This window comes from Myotis lucifugus, unplaced genomic scaffold, assembly GCF_000147115.1.
Source record: "Myotis lucifugus unplaced genomic scaffold, Myoluc2.0 scaffold_171, whole genome shotgun sequence".
Classification (NCBI taxonomy): domain Eukaryota; kingdom Metazoa; phylum Chordata; class Mammalia; order Chiroptera; family Vespertilionidae; genus Myotis; species Myotis lucifugus.
Genome location: NW_005871219.1, coordinates 1,748,077 through 1,770,686, shown reverse-complemented (window position 1 = coordinate 1,770,686; position 22,610 = coordinate 1,748,077). Strand labels below are relative to the sequence as shown.

The window sequence follows — 22,610 nt, the reverse complement described above, 5'->3', positions numbered from 1 at the left end:
CCCCTCCTTTTTTGCAATCCCTCCCTGCCCATTCCCTCCGTCGGGAGACAACTTCCTTTTTTCAACTGGATTAAATGAAAGTTTCCCCAGCGGGCAGGCCCGCTTTCATTTCTTCCCATTCTTGTTTTATAACAATGCCAAGGGTAATCACCCTAAATATAGCCAACCTACAATATTAGTTTGATTAAGTTGCTAATCCCTTCAACACTTTCCATCTTCCTTTAACCCATTCTTTCCCTCCCATCTTTCTCCAACCTCATCTAACATTTTACATCCCAGCTTACACAAAACTTCACCAATTCTCCTCAAACTGGCCAATTTATCTCTTATCTCTAAAGCGTAGGTGTGCTGTCCTTTTCACTTAACACACTCTACCTCCCCCACCCCCATGCTATGCTTGGGTTGGCTAACTCCTTTAGGTATCATCACAGACATCACTTCATCCAGAAAGCCCTCTCTCACCCCTCCTTCATACAAGGATATGTGGTTCTCAAATGTGAATATACAGTAAGTAGCCTACACTTTCCATCCTAGCACTCATTACCACTTCGAGGTGAACTGTCTGTCTCTTCCACCAGACTGTAAATTCTGAATGCAGAGACCACACCTGTAATGTTCATCACTGTGTCCCCACCATAACACTGTGTCAGCACACTGTAACTACTCCCTCTTAAGGTAACTAATTTTTTATTCAGTTTTCAAAGTTACATTTCGACTGCTAATCCTGAAAGTTCATTATCTACTTATATAAAAACCCTGGGTGGTGTAACATGACGGGTCTGGCGACCAAGCGGAAGGAAGTCAGTCCTGCAGGAGTTGTCTTGGAAACGGCTGCACCCTCCCCCGAGCTGTTTCCTGGAGCTGGTTCTGATGAGGGTGGGGTTTGAGACAGGAACCCACCCTCAGAGCATAGAGGCATATCTTTATAAAGTGTGCCACACCAGCACGGCCAAGGGTGAACCTGAGTGGGGGCAGCTGAGAGGCTTAGAAAAGACAGACAAGAGAATGAAAGCTGGGTCTTGGTGGGACACTGCTTCTCTGAGAGACAGCAACCACGCCCACAGCTATGTCTTTATTTTATAGCAGATGCCACGAGGCAAAGTAAGGGTGTGACCAAGATGTTTACAACATTCTCCTGGGTTTCAATCCTACTCAATTACATGCACCTTAACTCTATCAAGCCTACATCACTCAGGCACATGGGGCCACCTGTTTGGACCATAGGTTCAAGCTTACAACTACAGCTGTTGGTTATAATTGTGCTGGGAGGGTCTTGCCCTCCAAGTTGGGACTTGCACATGGCAATGAAAGGACTGTGCCCTTTCATCAGTCCAAGGCTTGAACCTGTCCAAAACACTGTAGTGGCTCCCCACAATAAAGATTTAATCTACTTATATAAAAACCCTGGGTGTAACATCACAGCCAGAAGCTCGTCCAACCAGCAGGAAGTCAGTCCTGCAGCAGTCGTCTTGGAAACAGCTGCACCCTCCACCAGCTGTTTCCTGGAGGGTGAGGTTCAGGCAGGAACCCGCCCTCAGAGCAGAGCATGGAAGTGAAATGATTTGTAATGGATCTATTATTAAAGCTAACTTTGGAAATACTATATCTATAGATCAGTGGTTCTCAACCTTGGCTGCACATTAGAATCACCTGGGAATCGTTTTAAAATCCTGATTTCTGGCCTTTTCCTCGAAATTCTGATTTCTTTGTTACGGAAGGTGTGCCCCACCCCATAATAAAGATACAATTTCCGGAGGATTAGGCCCAGGAATCAGGATTTTAAAAAGATTCCCAGGTGATTCTAATGTGCAGCCAAGGTTGAGAACCACTGCTATAGATAATATTAAAAATATATCTAAACATGCAATTCTTTGTCCAAAAAATGAGTATGTTCAAAAATTAAATGAAGAAAATTTGGATATATTCGATGGAGATTTTCACACATATTTGAGTGATGATTCCATTGATTCCACAGATGATGCTAAAAAGAAAATTTTTCCCATCGAATTTCTTAATAGTATTACTCCTTCGGGAATGCTGTGTCATAAATTAAAATTGAAAATGGGTGCAATCATCATGCTATTGAGAAATCTCAATAGTAAATGAGGTCTTTGTAATGGTACCAGATTTATTATCAAAAGATTACGACCTAACATTATCGAAGCTGAAGTATTAACAGGATCTGCAGAGAGAGAAGCTGTTCTGATTCCAAGAATTAATTTGTCCCCATCTGACACTGGCCTCCCATTTAAATTGATTCAAAGACAGTTTCCCATGATGCCAGCATTTGTGATGACTATTGACAAATCACAAGGACAAACTCTACACAAAGTAGGCATATTCCTACCTGAACCTGTTTTTGCACATGGTCAGTTATATGTTGCTTTCTCTTGAGTTTGAAGAGTATGTGATGTTACAGTTAAAGTTCTAAGTACTTCATCACAAGGGATGAAGCACTCTGAAAGTGTTTTCACTCTTAATGTGGTGTACAGGGAGATAATAGAATAAGTTTAATCACTTTATCGGTCATTGTTTGCATCACTGTTGTTTTTATATCATGTTTTTGTTGTTTTCATATCATGTTTTTGTCCTTTTTATATCATGACTCTGTTGTTATATCCTTTTGTTACTGTTTATTTATTAATAAATTTATATATTATTTTCATATACATTGTACTAATTTCCTTTCATCTCTCACACTTCTATTATAGATAAAGGGCAAATAGCAATATTAAAATATCTCTGCTTAATTAATTCCCTTTTTTAAAAAAATATATTTTATTGATTTTTTACAGAGAGGATGGGAGAGGGATAGAGAGTTAGAAACATCGATGAGAGAGAAACATCGATTAGTTGCCTCCTGCACACTCCCCACTGGGGATGTGCCCGCAACCAAGGTACATGCCCTTGACTGGAATCAAACCTGGGACCCTTGAGTCTGCATGCTAATGCTCTATCCACTGAGCCAAACTGGTTAGGGCAATTAATTCCCTTTTAATGTGCACGAATTTTGTGCACCGGGCTACTAGTAACAACATATTCTCCAAAAGATAATTTATGTGCAAATTCACAGTGTTCAGATCCAGGAAGTTTGAGGTTTGAGAACTAAAATTATCTAGACCGCAGTATTTATGGTCTTGATCGCTGAATATAATTTATTTATTCTGTGGTTAGCAAATTCAGAGTGATCTCAAAACTAATTCCCAGGCCTCAGCTATTCCCTGAGGCTCGAAGAACTCCCAAATGGGAAAACTATAAATCTGGTTTCCTCACAGAGCTTTCATCCACTTGTACTTCAATATCATCTCTTCTCCCCCAGTCAAGATCGAACAATTTTCGGAGTATCAGGAAGATTCTGAAAATATTTGACAAAGTGTAGAAAAATACAGATTGGACATTTAATGAGCCATGGTTCATGACAAGAGTGAATGGCAAAGTAATAAATTAGAATAATAACATTAAAAGTAATAATAAGAACAAAGGTAACAGTATACATTGTACTTTATAGTATACAGAGCATTTATAAAACAATTTAGAAAGGCAGAGAAAGATATGAAAAGGAAGAAGGGAGAGAAGTAAGGAGGGTGAGATGATAGGATGGTAGGGGGTAAGCAGAGAATGGTGAGATGAAGAAGAGATGGAACTAAAGTAGTCTCAAACATTTTTCTTACATATAGGAAAGAAAAAACAAAGATTAAGAGTGCAAAAATGGTCCTCAATAAAATGTCATTCCTACCCACTTCTGTAGACAATGAATGTCATCCAGCACACTGCTAACAGTTGCCTGAGAACCTTCAGAATAGGTGACCAGTGAATAGCAGTCAAACTAAGGGCTTGATTGCTTTAGCGTCATTAAGTCATCTATAAATACTGAAATGACATGAATAAACCATATGTGGCTTGGGAGTAAGAAGAGGGGTAGAAGGAATAAGAAGAAAAATGTAGTGATTTAGAATCTTTGTTATAGGACCTTAAAGTCTGAAATAACGGAAGCTACATGTATAAAACATCTCTTCCCTCCCCTCATTAATTCAATACACTTCAGTCATCATTTATTAAGCATAAATCATGTAGTAGCCACTGTGCTATTTGTTGTGAACATAAATATCTATCAAAGGTCTCAGAAAGGCCTGGTCTATGTACCTAGCATGTCTAGATATTTGTGTGTATACACACACACACACACACACACACACACACACACAGCCTTAAAACTAATATTTGAGTTCAAGAACAATAATAACAAAAATGGACAAATTCATGAATATTTGCTCACTTAGCTCTGTACTAATAAAGTGCACAATATGCATTTACTTGCATAATCCTCAAAAATCACAATGGGGCATAAAGTATTGGTACCCTTCACCTTAAAATGAGGAAGTAGAGTTCAAAGACATTAGACAACTTGCCCAATACGTATAATCATAAGACATCCAGGTTCTGAGTCTTGGTAATTAGTTTCCATTGGTCTCCAGGACCCTGAATTTAAGATGTTAAAAAAAAAAGATGGTCAATAGTTCTCTCCAGCTTCTTGGGCAGAACCCAGATGGGCATGGAAAATGCACTCCGAGAAAGAAGAATGTCAGGAAACCTGAGCTCCATTCTAGAACATAGCCTAATGGTTGTCTTTGACCAACAAGATAAATATAGGAAGCCATCAAAAATGGTTTATGATTAACCATGAGTTGGATTTATGAATAATTGATGGTTAAAAATTGCTCTTGCTAGACGGGTGTGCTCAATGGTTAAGCATCAACCTATGAACCAGGAGGTCAGGGTTTAATTCCTTGTCAGGTCACATGCCCGGGTTGCAGGTTCAATCCCCAGTAGGGGGTATGCAGGAGACAGCCGATCAATGATTCTCTCTTATCATTGATGTTCCTATCTCTCTCTCCCTCTCTTTTCTTTTCTGAAATCAATAAAAATATTGTTTTTAAAAGAATCCTCTTTAACAGCAACATCAAATAATCTGCAGCACAGCCACACAACTGTTTGGTCAGAATACTGAAAAACAATTTTTTTTTCTGAGAGACAAAAGAAGGGAAATATACTGAGGTGAAAGTAACATGACTTATTCCCAAGATGGGCTCCTAAAATGAATGAGCATGAAGTATTAGACAAAGAATCTTAGATAACCTAGGAGATGTCACACAAAAACTACATATCCCAGTCTTACTGGGTGTTACTTATCTGGTGGGGCTTGTTTAAGGTCTCTTGTATATAAATTTAATTCTAAAGAAAACCGAATAATACTTAACCTAATGTTCATTCAATCAGGAGAGCCACTGAAAAATTTAATCCCAACCTCTTGGTGTTCTTTCCTTACCTTCAAAGTAAGAAATGCCCTAACTATATACACTGAGTGGCCAGATTATTATGACCACCCCATCAGTACAATGAAGTGAATTAGTTATGCAAATAATAATAATAATAATAAAATCTTGAGAGTATTTCCTTAGAAAGTTTTCAATATTCAGTATTTTTGGAAGTGTCAATGAAGTACTGATGGGATGGTCATAATAATCTGGCCGGTCATAATAATCTGGCCACTCAGTGTAGATTGTACACCTGAGGATTTGCCTTTCTTTCAATATTTGTCATAGAGGAGGTATTCCCCAAAGTGATGGAACAGTATTCATTAAGGAGTGCTCAGTGGCAAGTTGGCAATAATAGTAATAGGAAGAGAAATAATAGTATTTCTAACAACGGAGTCTGTTGGTGTTGAGAGGATGCCAAGAAAAAGGTTTCAAGCAGTAGGAGGAGTGAAAAAGCAAGATGCATAAGAAGGAGGCGAGTGTGAATTAGAGAAAGAGGGCTTGCATTCTACTACCAATTAAGTGCTTACTATTATGAGAGCTAAAAACTCTTCAAAATGAATAAATGGGTTAAATAGAATGGGGATTACCATTTAAATAGAACGTTCTAACTTTGCTTCAGATCTTGGGAATTCTACAAAACCACAAAGGAGAAAATTAGGTGAGCAAAATAGTTTAATTTGAATTTATTTCAGAAGAGAAGCTGAGGAAAATTTCTGCAGTTAAGTAATGACATTTTGAATTAGGAGACGTTTATATGAAAGCAATGTCCAAGGATAAAGTAAAATAGTAAGAAATTTCAAAAAGACCTAGAAAAATCTGAGCTAGAGACCTGAGGCACTTTAGAAAAAGGAACAAAGAAAATGCAAGCTCTCTCTATATATAGGAAATAATTAGAAAAGTAGAATTTGACCTATATTAAAGGAAAATATTACACATGCCTATGAGTAAAGCATAGGAAGACACACACAAACACACACATTCCTTCCTACCTTAGAAACCCCCCTAAAATCTTAATCATAATGCTACTTTTGTTCCTTTTCTAGTCTAATTAAAACATGACTTGTTGCCTATTGCCTGTTATCAGTTTATCCACACTGTGGGTTAAATAGAAAAATTAATATTAATTGAGGGTGCCATTTTTCTGCAACATTTATTTAACTAAGTCAGAGGCACAGTGATTATTAAAACAAGGCATAGTTCCAAATTATGTACCGTGTCATATATGCTAATATGACAAGAAAAGCCAAAGTCTTAATAGTGTTCCCATTGAAAGATGCCCTTATAAACCCCAAAATGTAATCCCCATTCCAGAAGTTAAATTATACAGCAAAATATTTTCTCAGAATATGAAAGCCTTGTATACTGTAAAAAGAATAAAAGTTCACAATGAAAAATCTTTCTAATTATAATTTCCAATTATCAAGCCTTCTCACAAAACTTCAATTTAGTTTTCATTTATTTACTGATCTGATTTAAGTGTTTTGTGTGCTTGCTTTCTTTTAACAAACTTGAGTGGTTAGGATTATCTTTTTAATTTAAATTTCATAAGAAAGAGAATCATAATGCACATTCCCTGACCAGATTGTATGCGTGGCCTATTTATTCGAAATGTTTGATTCCACATGGATTTCCTCTCTTTTATTTATAGCTTCCAGAAAGAATTCTAATAAATTAGCAACTCAAGGGCAACCAATTAGGGCTCCAGGCCCTGAGAGCACAGTACCTCCGGCCTGCCACCTGCAATGGCCTCCAGGACCAGGGAAGGCAGACAAAGCCTGAACTTCTGAGTGGAGCAGGCACCAAGTATGAGCCACAAGTGGGTGGTCCAGTGAGGTCAGGGTTAAAGTTCACAGAATAATTTGGAAATTATTCTCAGCTTGGATCTCCTTTATGAGGCCTGAGAATACACCCTTTAATTAGAATACAATTTCCAAAGCGGCCACTCCCTTGACTTTCCAGAGCTCAGTTATTCTCAGAAAAGTAAAAACAGCCTCATCATACTGACAGCTAACAGTCCCCTATAAATTATGCCTTAAATGTCCAACAAAGCAGGCAGCAGGCATCCGGGACAAGGAGATGTTAGCTGTCAGCCCTCGCTAACCACGCTCAAGAATAGGTAGAGAAAGAGAAGTCATATTAAACAGAGCCACTCTCCTTCACTTCTTACTTATGCAGCCGAGCTGTCCCATGGAAGCTTGGAAAAAAAGAGTGGGTTGTACATTTGAAAATGTTCCCACACCCCAGCTGGCCTCACTTTTCTGCTGATCCCTCCATCCAGTGAACCTCACACTGCAGTGGGAACACTGAAATCAATTCCATGAGAGCAGCTGTCTGCCTCTTCCATGGTGCTCGAGGCTCCACACAGGACTCCTGGAACGGGAGCCAGTCTGATCCTGACTCACCACAGATGTTCCCCTCCTCCCCCACGTAGCTCTGAGCCAGAGCCTTCTTTCCAGGGCCTATTGTTATTACGAAAGATTCAGTGGGCCCGCAGAATGTGCCAGATGTTGAACCAAGAGGAAAACACACATCTCCCTAACTGCAGGGTGAAGAGCGACAAACATTAAATTACATGGAGATGGCCAAATACTCTATGGGAAAGGCTAAAGAAGGACATTCGGGCAGCTTTGTCGCACTTCATATTAAGGTGTTGGAATAGCAGAAGCTATCACAATATCAAGCTTTCAAATACTCTCATACTTGAGTCTGGGTTAAAGATGACATAGATGTTCCATTTCGGCAAATCCAGATATCCAGATATCAAATCCTTCCTGCAGACCCAATAAAATCGCCTTTGTCAGGAAAAGTGTGACCAGGAAAATAACAAAAAGGTAGTTTTTTAAATTTGTTGACAGAATTCAGAACCCAATGTCACCCACAAATACATTTAGAAATTATTGCCAGTTTATGTTTCAGGAAGGAGCGGCATTACTGTCATTGGCCATTATCTTTTGAAGATCCATTCATCTGTCCGTTTTCCCAGCAGCACTCTCAGATGGGGCAATACATCTCAATTTCTCTCTCTCTCTCTCTCTCTCTCTCTCTCTCAGTACTTCATTTTAAATCCATTCCATTTATGGTATGAATTTCTGTGACTATAATAAGTTTTATCAAATAGCACAAAAAATTTTAACACATTAAATATGACTCTCCAAATCCTTATGCAATAGTGGTCATATTTCGGTTTTTGTCTTAAGAGTTCTTATGCACGTTTTCTTTATGTGGGTCTTGGGAAGGGAGAGTAGGGAATTAAATCAATTAAATGAAACACACACACTTAAAATTCTGTAACTATGAAATAAAATGAGAAAACAATCATGCTCCCCAAGGCGGAGATAAAATTGTTTCTGAGACCTCCTCTAGCCCTCACTAACTCTCTGGTTGTTAGGAAATCATAGATAAAATATGATCTTGTCAATATCTTTAAAAACTATGTTTCATAATAGCAGAGTCAACATTTAAATGGAAGACAATCAATATAAATGTTTTGGGAATAAATGTTCAGTTGAAATAATGTTTATTTGATTCTTTGGAAAAAGCTATATAAATTTTGCTGGTCACTAATTTTTTGCTGTTTTTGTTTTTCATCCTCACCAGGGGATATTTTTTCCACTGATTTTTGGAAAGAGTGGAAGGAGGGGGAGAGACACAGAGAGAGAGAAACATCAATGTGAGAGAGAGACATATCAACTGTTTACCTCCTGCATGCGCCTCAATCTGTGGACCAACACTCTATCCATGAGCAAAACTGGCTAGGGCACTCCTCACTAATTTCTGAGCCTAAATTCCTTACTATTCCATTCTCTAAGACAAAAATTTGAAAAAAGATAATGTCTTAAAATTAAATTAAAACACATTCACTTTTAGAGTTTTTGTTTGAAATCTTTATATTTCCTTCAATAGTGTTTTTATTACTACTTTATGTTTTCTACTAAGTTGGTTTTTTCCTGTTTCTGCTATCTTCAGTTAAGGACAGATAATGGGCATTCTAAAGAGGAAAAGAAACATTCAAAGATTCAAAGTAAATCTAATATGTAACACAAGAAAGGGTCTATGTAATGAGGTTGTCTGACCTGAAGAATTAAATTAAAAATAATGCTTGATTTCCAGAAAAGAATTATTTTCCTCTGTCCGTGCTGGGACTAGAATAAGACATGGCAATGTGGTTACAATGAAGGAGAATTCCAAAATATATATATTCCTATGCTCTTCCAGGTGAGGCATAGCAGTGATCTTTATACCTATTCATTTACTACAGAGAACAATTCATTACATGATCAATTCATCTTGAACCCACCTGAGGGAACTTAGTGACCAGAACCTAAGCCCCAAAGGAGAACCTGACAGGAAATCAGCATTCTGGATAGCACCCAAAAGATACTGTTATTTCCATACATTCCCAGAGTAAAATGAAAACATGCCATAGCTTTTGTATACATTTTACATGGCAATCTTAGGGAGAGGAAAACAATTTTTAAAAAAGAAAAAAGGAGAAGAAGGAGTGATAAACATTTTAATTATTAAAAAAAAAAGTTTGGAATCATTTGACTTACAAGAACAGGGACTGAAATGTCATTACCAAAGTATTCATTATTGTCCTTCAGCTCTGTCTTTATCTTTTTAGTTTCACAGTCACTTAGAATGGTCTGACTTTCACTTAGTCACTGCTCAAAGAGGAATTAAGTTTTGTCTACATCTCTCTAAGAACTGAGTCCAAAATTTATAGCTCAATAAATTCTTCATTTCTAAAGAAAGGATGGAAACTGAGAGTATTATTTATATCTTAGTTATAGCCCTATTATTGTAAAATTCTAATGAAAACACTTTCAGATAAATTCTGAAAATTCTGATTTATAGATTTTCAACAAAATAATATGGAACAATTAACTCGGAGCATAGTATCACAGTCACATCCCCAAATTACTGCAATTTGCTCTAAAAGTACTTACTTCTGATGAGTTCATCCTCTGAGCAATTTCCCCAAATGAACTGGTCCTGCATCTCTCCATGTGTGAAGCAGCTATTGGTGGCATGAGTTATATCTCTCTCAGTATTTTCTTTTTCACATTTATCTGAATAAAAAAAATAGACATATATTTATCATCATTAAATGTTGCATATCTTTCTCTACTTTTTTCATTTTATAGATTTTTTAAAATTCTTCTAAGTCTGCCAAAATTTAAGAAAATGGGAGCAGTAACTCTACTGACTGTTGCATACATATTGACTCAATAACATTTTTATTGAGCACCTACAACATGCCTAGCATTGAAGAAACAGAGATGTCTACAGGAAAAAATAATCTGTCAAGATTATTGTAAACAAATTGTCAGAACACGGTAAGTGATCAGCCATGACAGAGAAACGTGAAAAGGTTATATCAAGGATGAAAATGAGTAAGTCCACAGGGAGCAGTCGGGAAAGCACCAAAGGAAAGGAGAGTCCAATGAGGGGTAGAGATGAAAGTCAGATGGCAGCTGAAGGAGAAGTGAGGAGGTACAGAACTCTCTTCATAGAAACCTGGGAAAGAGTCAAGGATTGACTATAAATTCTCAGAGAGGAAAGGTGTTTAGGATGAGAAATCTATATGTGGGTTTATGGGTTCTCGGGGGGAAAGCCAATAAGTAAGGAAAAGGAACAGCTTATTGGAAACACAGCAATGGTCTTTAAAAGATTAGTGGGAATTCTAAAAGTAAAGATGGGAGAAAAGCCATTCCAGGTGGGAAAAGAGTGTGGGCAAACTCCAATAGCAGACTTGGGCAAAGGTTCCAACTCTGGACTGAAGTACTCTAAGAGGGGCATTAGGAGATAAGTTAGGAAAGGTCTGAATAGAGACATAGAATGGATCTTTTTTAGGTGAGAATCTAGATCTAATTTAAAAGCAAGAAAGGTGAGTAAAAGTAACCACTGACGCTTTATGAATCCCCTAATCAGTCATACTTTAGGAAGATTAGTAAATTCGTATACACTAGCGGTTCTCAATCCTGACTGCACTTTAACTCACTTGGGCCGCTTTTTAATAAACAGATTTCTTGGTCCCATCACCAAAGATTCTATTTCAGTTTAGGGGAGGGGCGCTTAGGTTATCCCACTGCACTTACATCCTTGAAAATCACGGTAGCCTGGGAGTAACGGGGAGAACAGAGCAAGGAGGAAAAAGGAGACGCAGCATAGTCCAAGTAGAAGGTGATGAGAGTTTAACCAAATGGATAACAAGATGGGAAAGGGGTAGATGTGAGACACTGACCAGAGGCGTGTGCAGAATACTGGGAAGATGGGATTAGTGTGGATCTGACAGAACACCTGGAGACCAGGAAAATAATGTACGAATTTAAAGCATTAGATACACAGAGTAGATGTTTAGGCAGTGTGCTCGGCAATGGAGAGACAATGAATTAGGAGACGCAACCCCGGCCTTCATGCAGTTTACAGTCTAGTGCAGTGGTTCTCAACCTTCTGGCCCTTTAAATACAGTTCCTCATGTTGTGACCCAACCATAAAATTATTTTCGTTGCTACTTCATAACTGTAATGTTGCTACTGTTATGAATCTAATGTAAATATCTGATATGCAGGATGGTCTTAGGCGACCCCTGTGAAAAGGTCGTTCGACCGCCAAAGGGGTCGTGACCCACAGGTTGAGAACCGCTGGTCTAGTGGATGAGTGTAGTGCTGGATATTGGAATTTGCAAATCACAAATGAAGTTATATCTGGAAACAGTCATTTTCCTAAACTTGGTTGCTGAAGCCGACCAAAGGACTAGGCTCACCCAAAGAGGGGAATACATGGAAAGAAGTGCCTCGAGTGGGGTCTGCCCCATGAGAAAGGATCAAAGAAGGAAGAGAAGCTACATGATGTCGAGCCCTGGAAGCAAGGAAAGAGATTCAAACAGAAGTTGTTAGTCAACTGTATTAACATTCCCACTGAAAGGGGAAAAAAATTCTGCACATGTACCATGGGGATTTCACAACTATTAAAAAACTCTGATACAAAACACATTTCAGCACATGGAAACAGAGGAACACCGACTTAGGACCAAATCCAGAGGCTAAGAACCAAAAAACCAAAATCAGGTCTTCAATGCTTAGTATTTGTAGTAAGCAAAACCACATTCAGATGGCAGTAAAATATAAATTAGGAGCATGCTAAACCAATATGTTCTAGATTTATGTAACATTTACTCAGCATTATCACAGAGAAAATGTAATCTTCCCGAGATCTGTTATTTTCAATTAAAATCTTTACTTTTTTAAACAACTCCAGATATCTTTCCACGGCTGCAGTCAACTCAAGGCCTTTCTGAGATGAGCAACAGAAAAGGCTTTTATATAAACGCACTTGTACACGTGAAATCTCTCATCAGCAGAGGCCAACATAATTTGCTATTACTGTTATGTAGCTGATGGCCGCCAGGTGTCGTGCTAGTAGGCTTATTCAATTAGTAACTTTAATTGAAGCTGAATGAAATTAATTATATAATTTTGAGTTGTTCAAATATAATTCCATTAAAATTAATTCATGAAACCAGGGCATTATGAAGCATTGCTGACTAAAAGGTATGAATAGGTATGAGTAAAGCCTCTAGACACACTTGACTTAAATTTGAATCGTGTCCAATATTCAAGTGCTAAACAGAGAACCTCTCAATTCTCCACTGAGTAAATGCAATTGTCACACAGATTTAGTACTGACCCTCTCCTAAGAGGAAAATAAAGTTCTTAATGCTCTAAATATTTATTAAGAAACAGTTGATCGCATGTGTTATTGTTTTGTTTTTGTTTGTTTTTTTTCAGTTTCCTTATTTGTAAAACTCTAGAATTAGGTGATCCCAGAATCCTTCTCAAATTTAAAAAACAAAAAACTATCATTCTCATTCTCTAGCTTATTATGTTCATGAAATAATAAATGATATGTAATTACTACTAAATCACAATCATCAGTCTATCCAACTTTGCCTCCTTTAAAAACTAAATGTCTTGCCTCAAAATATCAGGCTTTTGCTATAATCCACAGCACCCAGCCCAAAGCAAGGCTCAGAAAGGATTCCGTGTGTAAAATTTAAATTGGCATTGCCAATTCTCCACTCTATAAGTGAAACTTCTCTGAGCACTTGACTAGCCTATGACTTTCTAATGTATGTACATTATTTTATGAACATCCCTTTAATATTTAAGAAATACCTATATGGCAGCCTCATAAATGGTGCACAGTTACATCCAACATTGATTGAAGAAATGCAGGGAGAGAGAACGAGATCTGATAGATAAACACTTGTAAGATGGGCACCATGATGTCCAGCCACAGAAACAACCTTACTACAACCTCCAGTAGGTCAGGTCAGCCACTACTCATCACAATGACAAAGGAGCAGTTTCTGAAAGCAAATCTCTGTGATCGTTGTATGTTTGCTGTGTCACATCTGTATTACAGAAGCAGAGGCCATGGTCGTCAGGTTTAATAAGTTCCTTTCTGGATTTGTGGACGTTTATAGATGCAATTCAATTACCCCAGGGGCCTGAAAGACAAGTCCTACAGGCAAGCAAGTGATTTCAATGATGCATGAAATCAGTCTATACCTTTCTACAAGATTTCTATATATACCTCCAACAAGCATTCCTACACAACTTCGCAATTTTCTCTTAAAAGGAAGACTTCATCATCTCAATTAGGCTAATCTAAGTCAATGGTTCTCTTTGCCTTTTTTTTTCCCTTTCTTGTAGCACTCCTTAAACATAAAAAATGCACAGAGGTCTCAATTTGGGTGGTGTGGGGTACGGGGATGTCATTATCATATATGGCCAGATTATAGGTAGGTTATTGGTTCTAAGTAAGTTTTTCTGCACTAAACAATTCTAAGTAAGTTCTTCTGCACTAAACAATTAGAGAAAACTTAGAAAAGCCTGTCAAATATATATATATAACAGGCTTCTTGTCACAGTATTCCAAGTAATCAGAATATATAATTTTATCTACTCACTAATTAATAGAGATATAAATCAATTATACTAATAGATGAATACATAATATGTTTTAGATATATTAAAATGAAAAGCAAAGACACTTTTAAAGTAGCACTAGACCAAAATATACTTTTATATCACTGGCATTTGCTTCTGAAAGGCTAGCTCCCAGGCATTCTAGTTTGCCTACTCTAAACACAGAAGTGCAGAAGAATCTTTGGATAAAGAAAAAAGTGTTGTCCCTGCTACAAATCTTCTAGCTGGGAAAACCAAACATACCTATAAAATAATCAAGCAACTACAAAACAAAAGGTAATGAAAACTGACCTGGGTCATAATTCTGGCTCAAAGACTGACCAGCTGTGTGACTGGGGCTGGGCCTCATTCCCTTAAAGGGGAAATGAGGGCATTGAGCTGGATGCTTACAGAGCCTTTCTTGGCTCTAAAATTCTGTAAATCTGACTCGGCACAAGACCTAAACAATAGGGCCAAACTTCATATCTACACTGAAGGGCGTTTAGAATGGAGTAGAGGGAATCACTGAAAAGCCTTTGTAAGGCATTGAATTTGAGTTAAAAGTGACAAGCATGAATTAAGCAAAAGAATCAAAGAAAAAGAGTTCTAAATGATGAATTTAAATTCAATATTTCCTATTCAGAAATGACTGTCTTACGGGATCAATACTCTTTATTTTTTGCTATTTTTCTTAAGAAGGGCATGAATGGTAAGAAGCAATCTCTTTCCAATCTTGCTTATTCTTGCAGAAGGAGCATGAGAAAGATTCAGGTAAGCAGAATTTCCATTTAGTTGAAAATTCTATAATATATTACCTGGTTGGCATTACCCAAACTTAAAACTTTGAAAATTTTACTTAGACAGTTGGGGAATAAAATAACTGAAAGGGGATTAACAAGAGAAAAATCTAACAGCATTAAAAATAAGTAACTTGGATAGTAATATGTGTAAAATACTATATGTGTCATATAATAGCCACTCAGCTGGTATGCAGTTGTTAAATAAATACAAATAAAAAATGCAATGCCTCCTTTTGTTGAAAGAATACACTAATGATTTTTTGCAATTACAGTATTAGCAATTTTCAAAGAACTTTTACATATAATATTTATTTGATCTTCAGAACTATGAATGATATAAAGAAGAAGAAGAAAATGTTAGCTTAATTTTACTGGTGAGAATACAAAAGTGAGTCTCAGAGATAGATATTCAGTTGGAAACAGGGTGTTAAAATCCAGAATTGGAAAGGACCTTTCAAGTTCAGCTAATTTAATATCCTACCTAGTACAGAAAGTCCCACTGCAATGCTCAGCCCTTCCCCCAAATTATAAGGAAAGGGAACACATTCTGTTCTTAAGTCAGTTGGTTCATTAGCAACTTATTCTTCATTTGGAACATGCATCTGTTGTCAGGTAATTTGCAACGAGTTGCAGTTGTGCCCACAATAGGTAGAAACAGTAAACTAAACTTTTCTGTAAGACAACCAATCCAATATATTACCTCACTAGCTAAATGTTTTTTAATTAACAGTGAAGATGAAATTAGCTTGTCAAAGTTACTAATGAACTTCCAAATACAGTATAAAATTCTGTGTAGTCCAAGGTTTTCCAAAAAAATAAGGACAATATTGTCATTTAAAAGTGCAGTTATTTGAATCCTTCCTGATAATAACAAGACTCTCATTAGGTTCTCTGGGGCAGAAATACTATCCCTAAAGTGTACTTTGCACTGGAGAAGTGGTTAAGAGCACAGGATCTGAAATTATGGTGTAGTCCACCATCAGCGATACGGATCCTGGGAAAGTTCATCTTTGTCAGGTTCTTCATCTGTACAATGGGAATAACAAGAATTCCCTACATCATAAGGTGGGTGTGGAAATAAATGGAATCATGCCTGGAAAGCAGTGTCTGGTATGTAATAAAGGCTTGGCTCACACTTGCTATTACTAAGTGTTATTGCAATAAGCACCTTTTTAAATCCTACTATAAATTCGTCAGGGAGAAGCGGTTGAGGACAATGTCTATTCCATAATCCTTAAGTGAAAAACCATAGAAGAAATCTGTTTCCAGACTGAATATAAGGAAAACACCGGCTTCCTCCAAGAAGCTGTATATTATTTTTTTCCTTATGGACAATGAAAACCATATTAAAGAAAACACTTCATTTTGACTCAAATTTACAGACAAAATTGAATAAGTGGTTTTGACCCTATAGTCTAAGTTTGTACATTTTGATTTTCCCTCAGTTTCAATCTCCTAGGCTACCTATATTTTCATTTTCCTGTTTTAACCTGTTTTTAAATGTAGTCTTATAAGCCACCTCAAATATTTTACTAAGCTAGGCAAAGGAATGTGTAAATGCAAAAACTAGCCATCAAGTACATTTTCTATTGTTATCCTTACTTTATATGCTTACTTCCTGAAAGACTAATATAAATGACAGCGCTTAACAGATAGCCTTATAAAATCTTATAAAACCTCATAAAATATAATCAGTGTAAAATACCTTTATTTCTTATAGAAAGGACTATACACAGCTTTCTCTTTGCTTACCTTTTGGGCCTTTTGCATGTTAGATCTCATCTACTTCAATTAAATAGCTGATGATAACTTAGGACAGATTAATTTGCTATCTATATAGTATGTATAATCTTGTTATGCAATATATATTCACATCTCTTTTATCTGTAAACAAAGTTGGTTTAAAGCAACTTTAACAGGGGTCGCCTAAGACCATCGGAAAACACATATATAATTACATATTGTTTTTGTGATTAATCACTATGCTTTAATTATGTTCAATTTGTAACAATGAAAATACATCCTGCATATCAGATATTTACATTACGATTCATAACAGTAACAACATTACAGTTATGAAGTAGCAACGAAAATAATTTTATGGTTGGGGGTCACCACAACATGAGGAACTGTATTAAAGGGTCGCGGCATTAGGAAGGTTGAGAACCACTTCTTTAAACAATTTCATTTTTACTCTTCCATTCAAATGACATTATTTCAGATGATCTATGTGTATTCTGGTTTATGAAATCTCAGGCAATCTGAGATCAAAATATCTGGGAAACGTTTTGTAAAAACTCTGGGTCTGTATTTCCCAGAGGCTCAGAACAATGTGGACATCTACAAATGCTTCCCAAATGTAACCTTTAAAAAACCAAAGATAAGGCAGCATTCAGGAAGACCTGAGGCACTGGAATTTTACTTTTTCACTGACCAAAAAATAAATAAAAAGTCCCTCAAGACAAATGACCTTTAAGAAAACCTACCTGCTTTGTCTAATGTTCTAAAAAAGATTAAAATCTTATTGTCCAAAAAACATGTTGAGTTAATCAAAACAGTCTGAACAGCTGAATGAGCTGTCATAATTTTATAAATGTAAGAAAGTTATTCTATCACAGACATACTATAAATGTTTTTAAATGAATTAAATGTTTAGATCAATGTAATTTCATCAATGAATTGTTATTACCAATATTTTGAAAAATAAGACAGCAGAATCTAAAATGCATTCCTTCAAAGGGCTTCTTATGCTTTTAAAAGCTGTTAGAGCCCTGGCCAGTGTGGTTCAGTTGGCTGGAGCATTGTCCCTTACACATACACCAAAAGGTCACAGGTTTGATTCCTGGTCAGGAAATCCAGGTTCAATCCACCCCATGTCCAATATGTATTGAAGGCAACCGATCAATATTTCTCTTTCATATCTATGTCTCTCTCTTCCTCCCTCCCTCTAAAATCAATAAAAAACATATCTTCAGGTGAGAATTTTAAAAAATAAACAAATAAATAAAATATTATGGTGGGTTTAGATCCAAAAGAATAAAAAAAATGACTTGGATTCAACTAGTTTACAGGTTGGGAGTGGTTAAAAAGGAGTGGGTTATATATACAGCAAAGTGAAAAACAATTACAAAATTACATGCATATGCAATGGAAAATGAATATGACAGGTACAAAATGCAGTATTTGTTTAAGTAATATCTCAATAAACGAGGGCTCTAAATCAATGAGGGAAGGGAGGAATTAGGCACTTTCCACTTCAAAAAAGTAGTGGGAAGGCTAAATGACAGCAGGCTGACACTGGGGACCAGGACACATTACGTCAGTTATCTTAATCCCCTGCACCTTTTACATCTAAATCTAAAGTTCTTATCTTCAAAGTATCTTTTCAGGGTGACTGACCCTGAGGCATATTAAACCCCTGCCTTCTCAATTACAGGTTCAGTTGTGCTCTTTCTACCAAGTACACTCATGCTAAAACCAAACACAGACTCGTGGAATTTGGAGTTTCATGGGCTCATCAAGTTCTCTGATAACACGAATTCAGATAAAAACATTCAACATCCAACATGCCCCAGAATAAGCCAAGGAGAGTAATGATAAATACTTCCAGGGACAGGAAAACAGCCTCAGAGACAGTTTATTCCAGTTGGGAATACTTAATTTTTTAAAGACTTTCTTCACAATCATGTAAAATCTACTTCCCTATAATTTTCACTGATTCACCATATTTTGCTCTTTGCAATTCAAAGTGAAGTCTAATCTTCCCTCTGTGTGACAGTCTCACATGAGAAAAGTTCTCCTGGTTTTGTCTTTATCTTCTCTTTGTTAAATACCCTCAATTAGATCAATGGTTTCTCAGAGCCTTCACATTCTATTCACTCTTACGGGCATGACAGTCTTATCGCCCTTGTCTAGAGAGCTATCATGAGAGTCTCCTTAATGCTTGCTGAAATCCAGCTGCCATATCTATGGCAGTTCCCTGACTTTGCAGCCACTGAACTCTATTACGGAAAGAAACTGAGGACTCGGCCATCTTCCCCTTTTTAAAATGACACCACACATTCTTCTGTAGATCACTGCTTTAAGTGCCGCAATTTTTAAAACTATTGTTACCTCTCAGTTATATCAAGTGACTTTACCAAGATCACTTTCTTTCCCTCTAGTTAATAAGAATGAAGGACAAAGGAAATCAAAAGTGAACCAAAGGGGGTTCATCTATAAAGGCATTTCAAAGGTGCAATTTGAATCTTATCAAATAAGGTAACAATAAGAGAATTAGAAGTATATTGAAATGTATTTCTTAGACTTCAGAATTATGAATATGGATTAGAAGTCAGGGGATGTGCCTTTCCCGGTCATTTTTCTAAGGTCCAAACCTGGAAGCCCCTCATTAACTCGCTAACCCAGCCTCTTGCCTTCTGGATCATCGCTCTGGGACGCTGTCTTCTCCGGTTCAGTGATCTGGTTCCGCTACCTCCATGGGAATAACTTGTAGATCCATGACCCTAGCCCTGATTCCTGTCCCGACCTAAAGATTTAACGTTCTAACTCTACATGAATGTGTCTTTAGCAAATCAAAATCAACATTTCCTAAAATTCATCTCCACTTCTCTTCAGTCTCTGCCGGTTTCTCCAACTGTGGTCTGTATCTTGGTCTATCTTGATCAATGGTATTCACCGAATCATTTTTAACTCTATTTCCCCCTTATTTCCCCTGCCCTAACATAATCAAGCACGACATCCTGCTAGTTACAACTTCTTGATTTTTCTCAAATCTGTACTTCCTTTTCCATACCCACTAAAAATGTTTCACTCCTGTTCTCCTCCAACCACAAACACTCTCCTACACAAAGATTGAGCTCAAGTATTTTGCATATTTTTGAAAAACCAATATAGTTTATTCTGACATTCTACATAGGTTAATGTGGCAACTCCTATACCTTTCTCATACTCTATCATTTCATCTTATAGTTCAGTAAGAGGTAAATAGTACAAACCCTCAGAAAACCCTACTAAAAACCTACAAGTTTCTTGGGTGATGGAAGAAATAAGAAATAAGGTCTGTGTTCATGGAGACCCAAAAGATCAAGGGCTGACCCACCATGAAAAAACAGAAGGGCTACGTCTTGGAATAGAAAAGGTGATTAGAGGAAGCTGGTTCCTTGGCACTCTGCCACCTACCACAGAGGGCCTGTCACCTGCCTGCCTTCATGTTAGTGCTCAACTCTGCATCATCCCAACCAAAAACACTTACAACTGCGTACTCTTCAGCTGGGAACACTAGAAGCCCAACCCAGACAAAAACCAACTTCTTTTTGCCATCCTGGGTCTCTCTCAAGCTCTAAGTTTATACGCTCCATGTTCTACCAGTCAGCTGGCAACTGGCCATAAACTAATCTCTCATATGGTTCTTGTGGTAATAGTGAATTGATACTTAGAGAAGGGACTGCAATTTAATTTGGTTCATATTTATACCTCATCCGCTCTCTCATCTAGTTTATAAATTCCTTGTGGGCAAAACTATGTATTAAACATTTTTAATCTTCAAAAGACTTTGTACATTGTAGGCACACACAAAAATAGTTGTTGACAGGGTTTCTCCTTCAAATGAATGTGTTGATAATAAATTATATGTGCTAGCATGAAAAATTATCTCAGACTCTATTTCTGAAACAACTAAAAAATCAGACACAAAAAAAAGCACATGCATATGAATCATCTTACTTCAGAACACGTGGGTGTGAATCTGAAAACAGAAGTATACTGCAAGTAGAAACCACAAAGGAAATTAATGTTAAAATAACTCCTCATAGTTTCTACTTAGCGAACCCTAAGTAATTAGATTTATAATCTAGAAAATATGACTCAACTTCAAAACTTAAGGCTGAAAGCTTACCTCAGGGTATGTACACTGTTAAAAAATATATAGGAAAAGTTTAAGTAACTTCAGTAAAGTGTTAATGCAAAGGGGTCAGAGAGGGAACAAAGAGAGAGACAGGGAGCAAAAGGAGAGAGAGAGAGAGAGAGAGAGAGAGAGAGAGAGAGAGAGAGAGAGAGAGAGAGAAGCATCCAAAACACTGGTGCATAAGCATCATCTGATCAAGACACAGGACAAGGTGCAGCATCTTTAATCCTGATTAAACGAGTCACCCAAGTTAAACTGTCCACACTTAGAATTTAGTCAGTGCTGAATCCGTGCTCCTTTAATACAAACTGAACATAGACTTTTGGAAAAAAAACCACATAAAAATCATGTCCCCTGCCTTTACAAAGTAGAATAATTACAGTCAACTCAGAAAGACAACTTGGTTGTTTTTTCTCTTTTTTTGTTGTTGTTCTAGTAATTTTCCATTTGCCAATGGCATAATTTTAGATTGTGTCAATTTATGTTTCCATAATTTTCTCTAATCCTTTATTATCATAAAAATACAATGCTACTGCTCTGGCCAGAATGGTTCAGTTGGTTGAGCATCATCCCATGTACCTAAAAGTCACAGGCTCCATTCCCAGTCAGGGCACATACCCAGGTTGAGGTTTCGATCCCTAGTCGGGGTATGTGCAGGAGGCAATCAGTTGATGTTTCTCGCTCACATAGATATTTCTCTCTCTCTCTCCCTCCCCCTTTCCTCTCTCTCTAAAATCAATACAAAGTGTTTTTTAAAAATTACAAAGCTACTAAAATAATTGCACACTGTTATTAGACCTTTCCATGAAATCACTTCAACAAAATCCAGGAAATAAGGTTGAAAGAAACAGGCAAGTCCCTTACACACCCAAAAATTCCACAGCTTCCCCAGGAGCCCTGTAAAGGTCACTCAATTATATATATTAAATCCTTGAATGTGAACTAACCAGACAAGGCCAGCAAGGCATGATTGTTGCTGGCCAGAAACCTTAACCCACAGCACTTGTGGTTTCTTTGGCTTCCCAAGCAGCCTGAACACAAGGTCAGTTAAGCACATGCGCACTCTTCCCACACATGCATGATCCTCCTCCCTTGGTCCCTCCTCCCCACTGCTACCACCTTGCCAACCTCCAACCCTGCACAAACTTTAAAACTCCATTCTATTGCCCTAGCCGACTTGGCTCAGTGGATAGAGCGTCAGCCTGCAGACTAAGGGGTCCCAGGTTCAATTCCGGCCAAGGGCACATGTGTGGGTTGAGGGCTGATCCCCAGTAGGGGGCGTGCAGGAGGCAGCCAATCAATGATTCTCTCTCATCATTGATGTTTCCATCTCTCTCTCCTTCTCCCTTCCTCTCTGAAATCAATATAGAAATATATTTTAAAAAAATAAAAATAAAACTCCATTCTATTTTCTTCCATTCCTAAGCTCCTGCGTGCTCCTTGCTGAGAGGCAATCAACTGTACTGATCATGTCCACTAAAAATTCATGCCACTCATTCTTAGCTAAGCCCTCAGTGTAACTGAGCAGCCTTGTTTGCCCCAGATTGAATCCCTTTTCTACACATCTCAAGTTCCTTGACTCACCCTAATCCCCTTAAATATTCTTTTTCAT

General features: G+C 37.4%; 1 protein-coding gene across 1 annotated transcript in view; it reads right to left on the bottom strand.

The window, feature by feature from the left end:
• Positions 1-22,610, bottom strand: part of MDFIC (MyoD family inhibitor domain containing) — an 87,928-nt gene that overhangs the window by 57,252 nt on the left and 8,066 nt on the right. Inside the window, exon 2 of the mRNA XM_014462163.2 lies at positions 10,268-10,390. Within this exon, the coding sequence (XP_014317649.1) occupies positions 10,268-10,390 (123 nt within the window). The remainder of the gene's footprint in view (positions 1-10,267; positions 10,391-22,610) is intronic.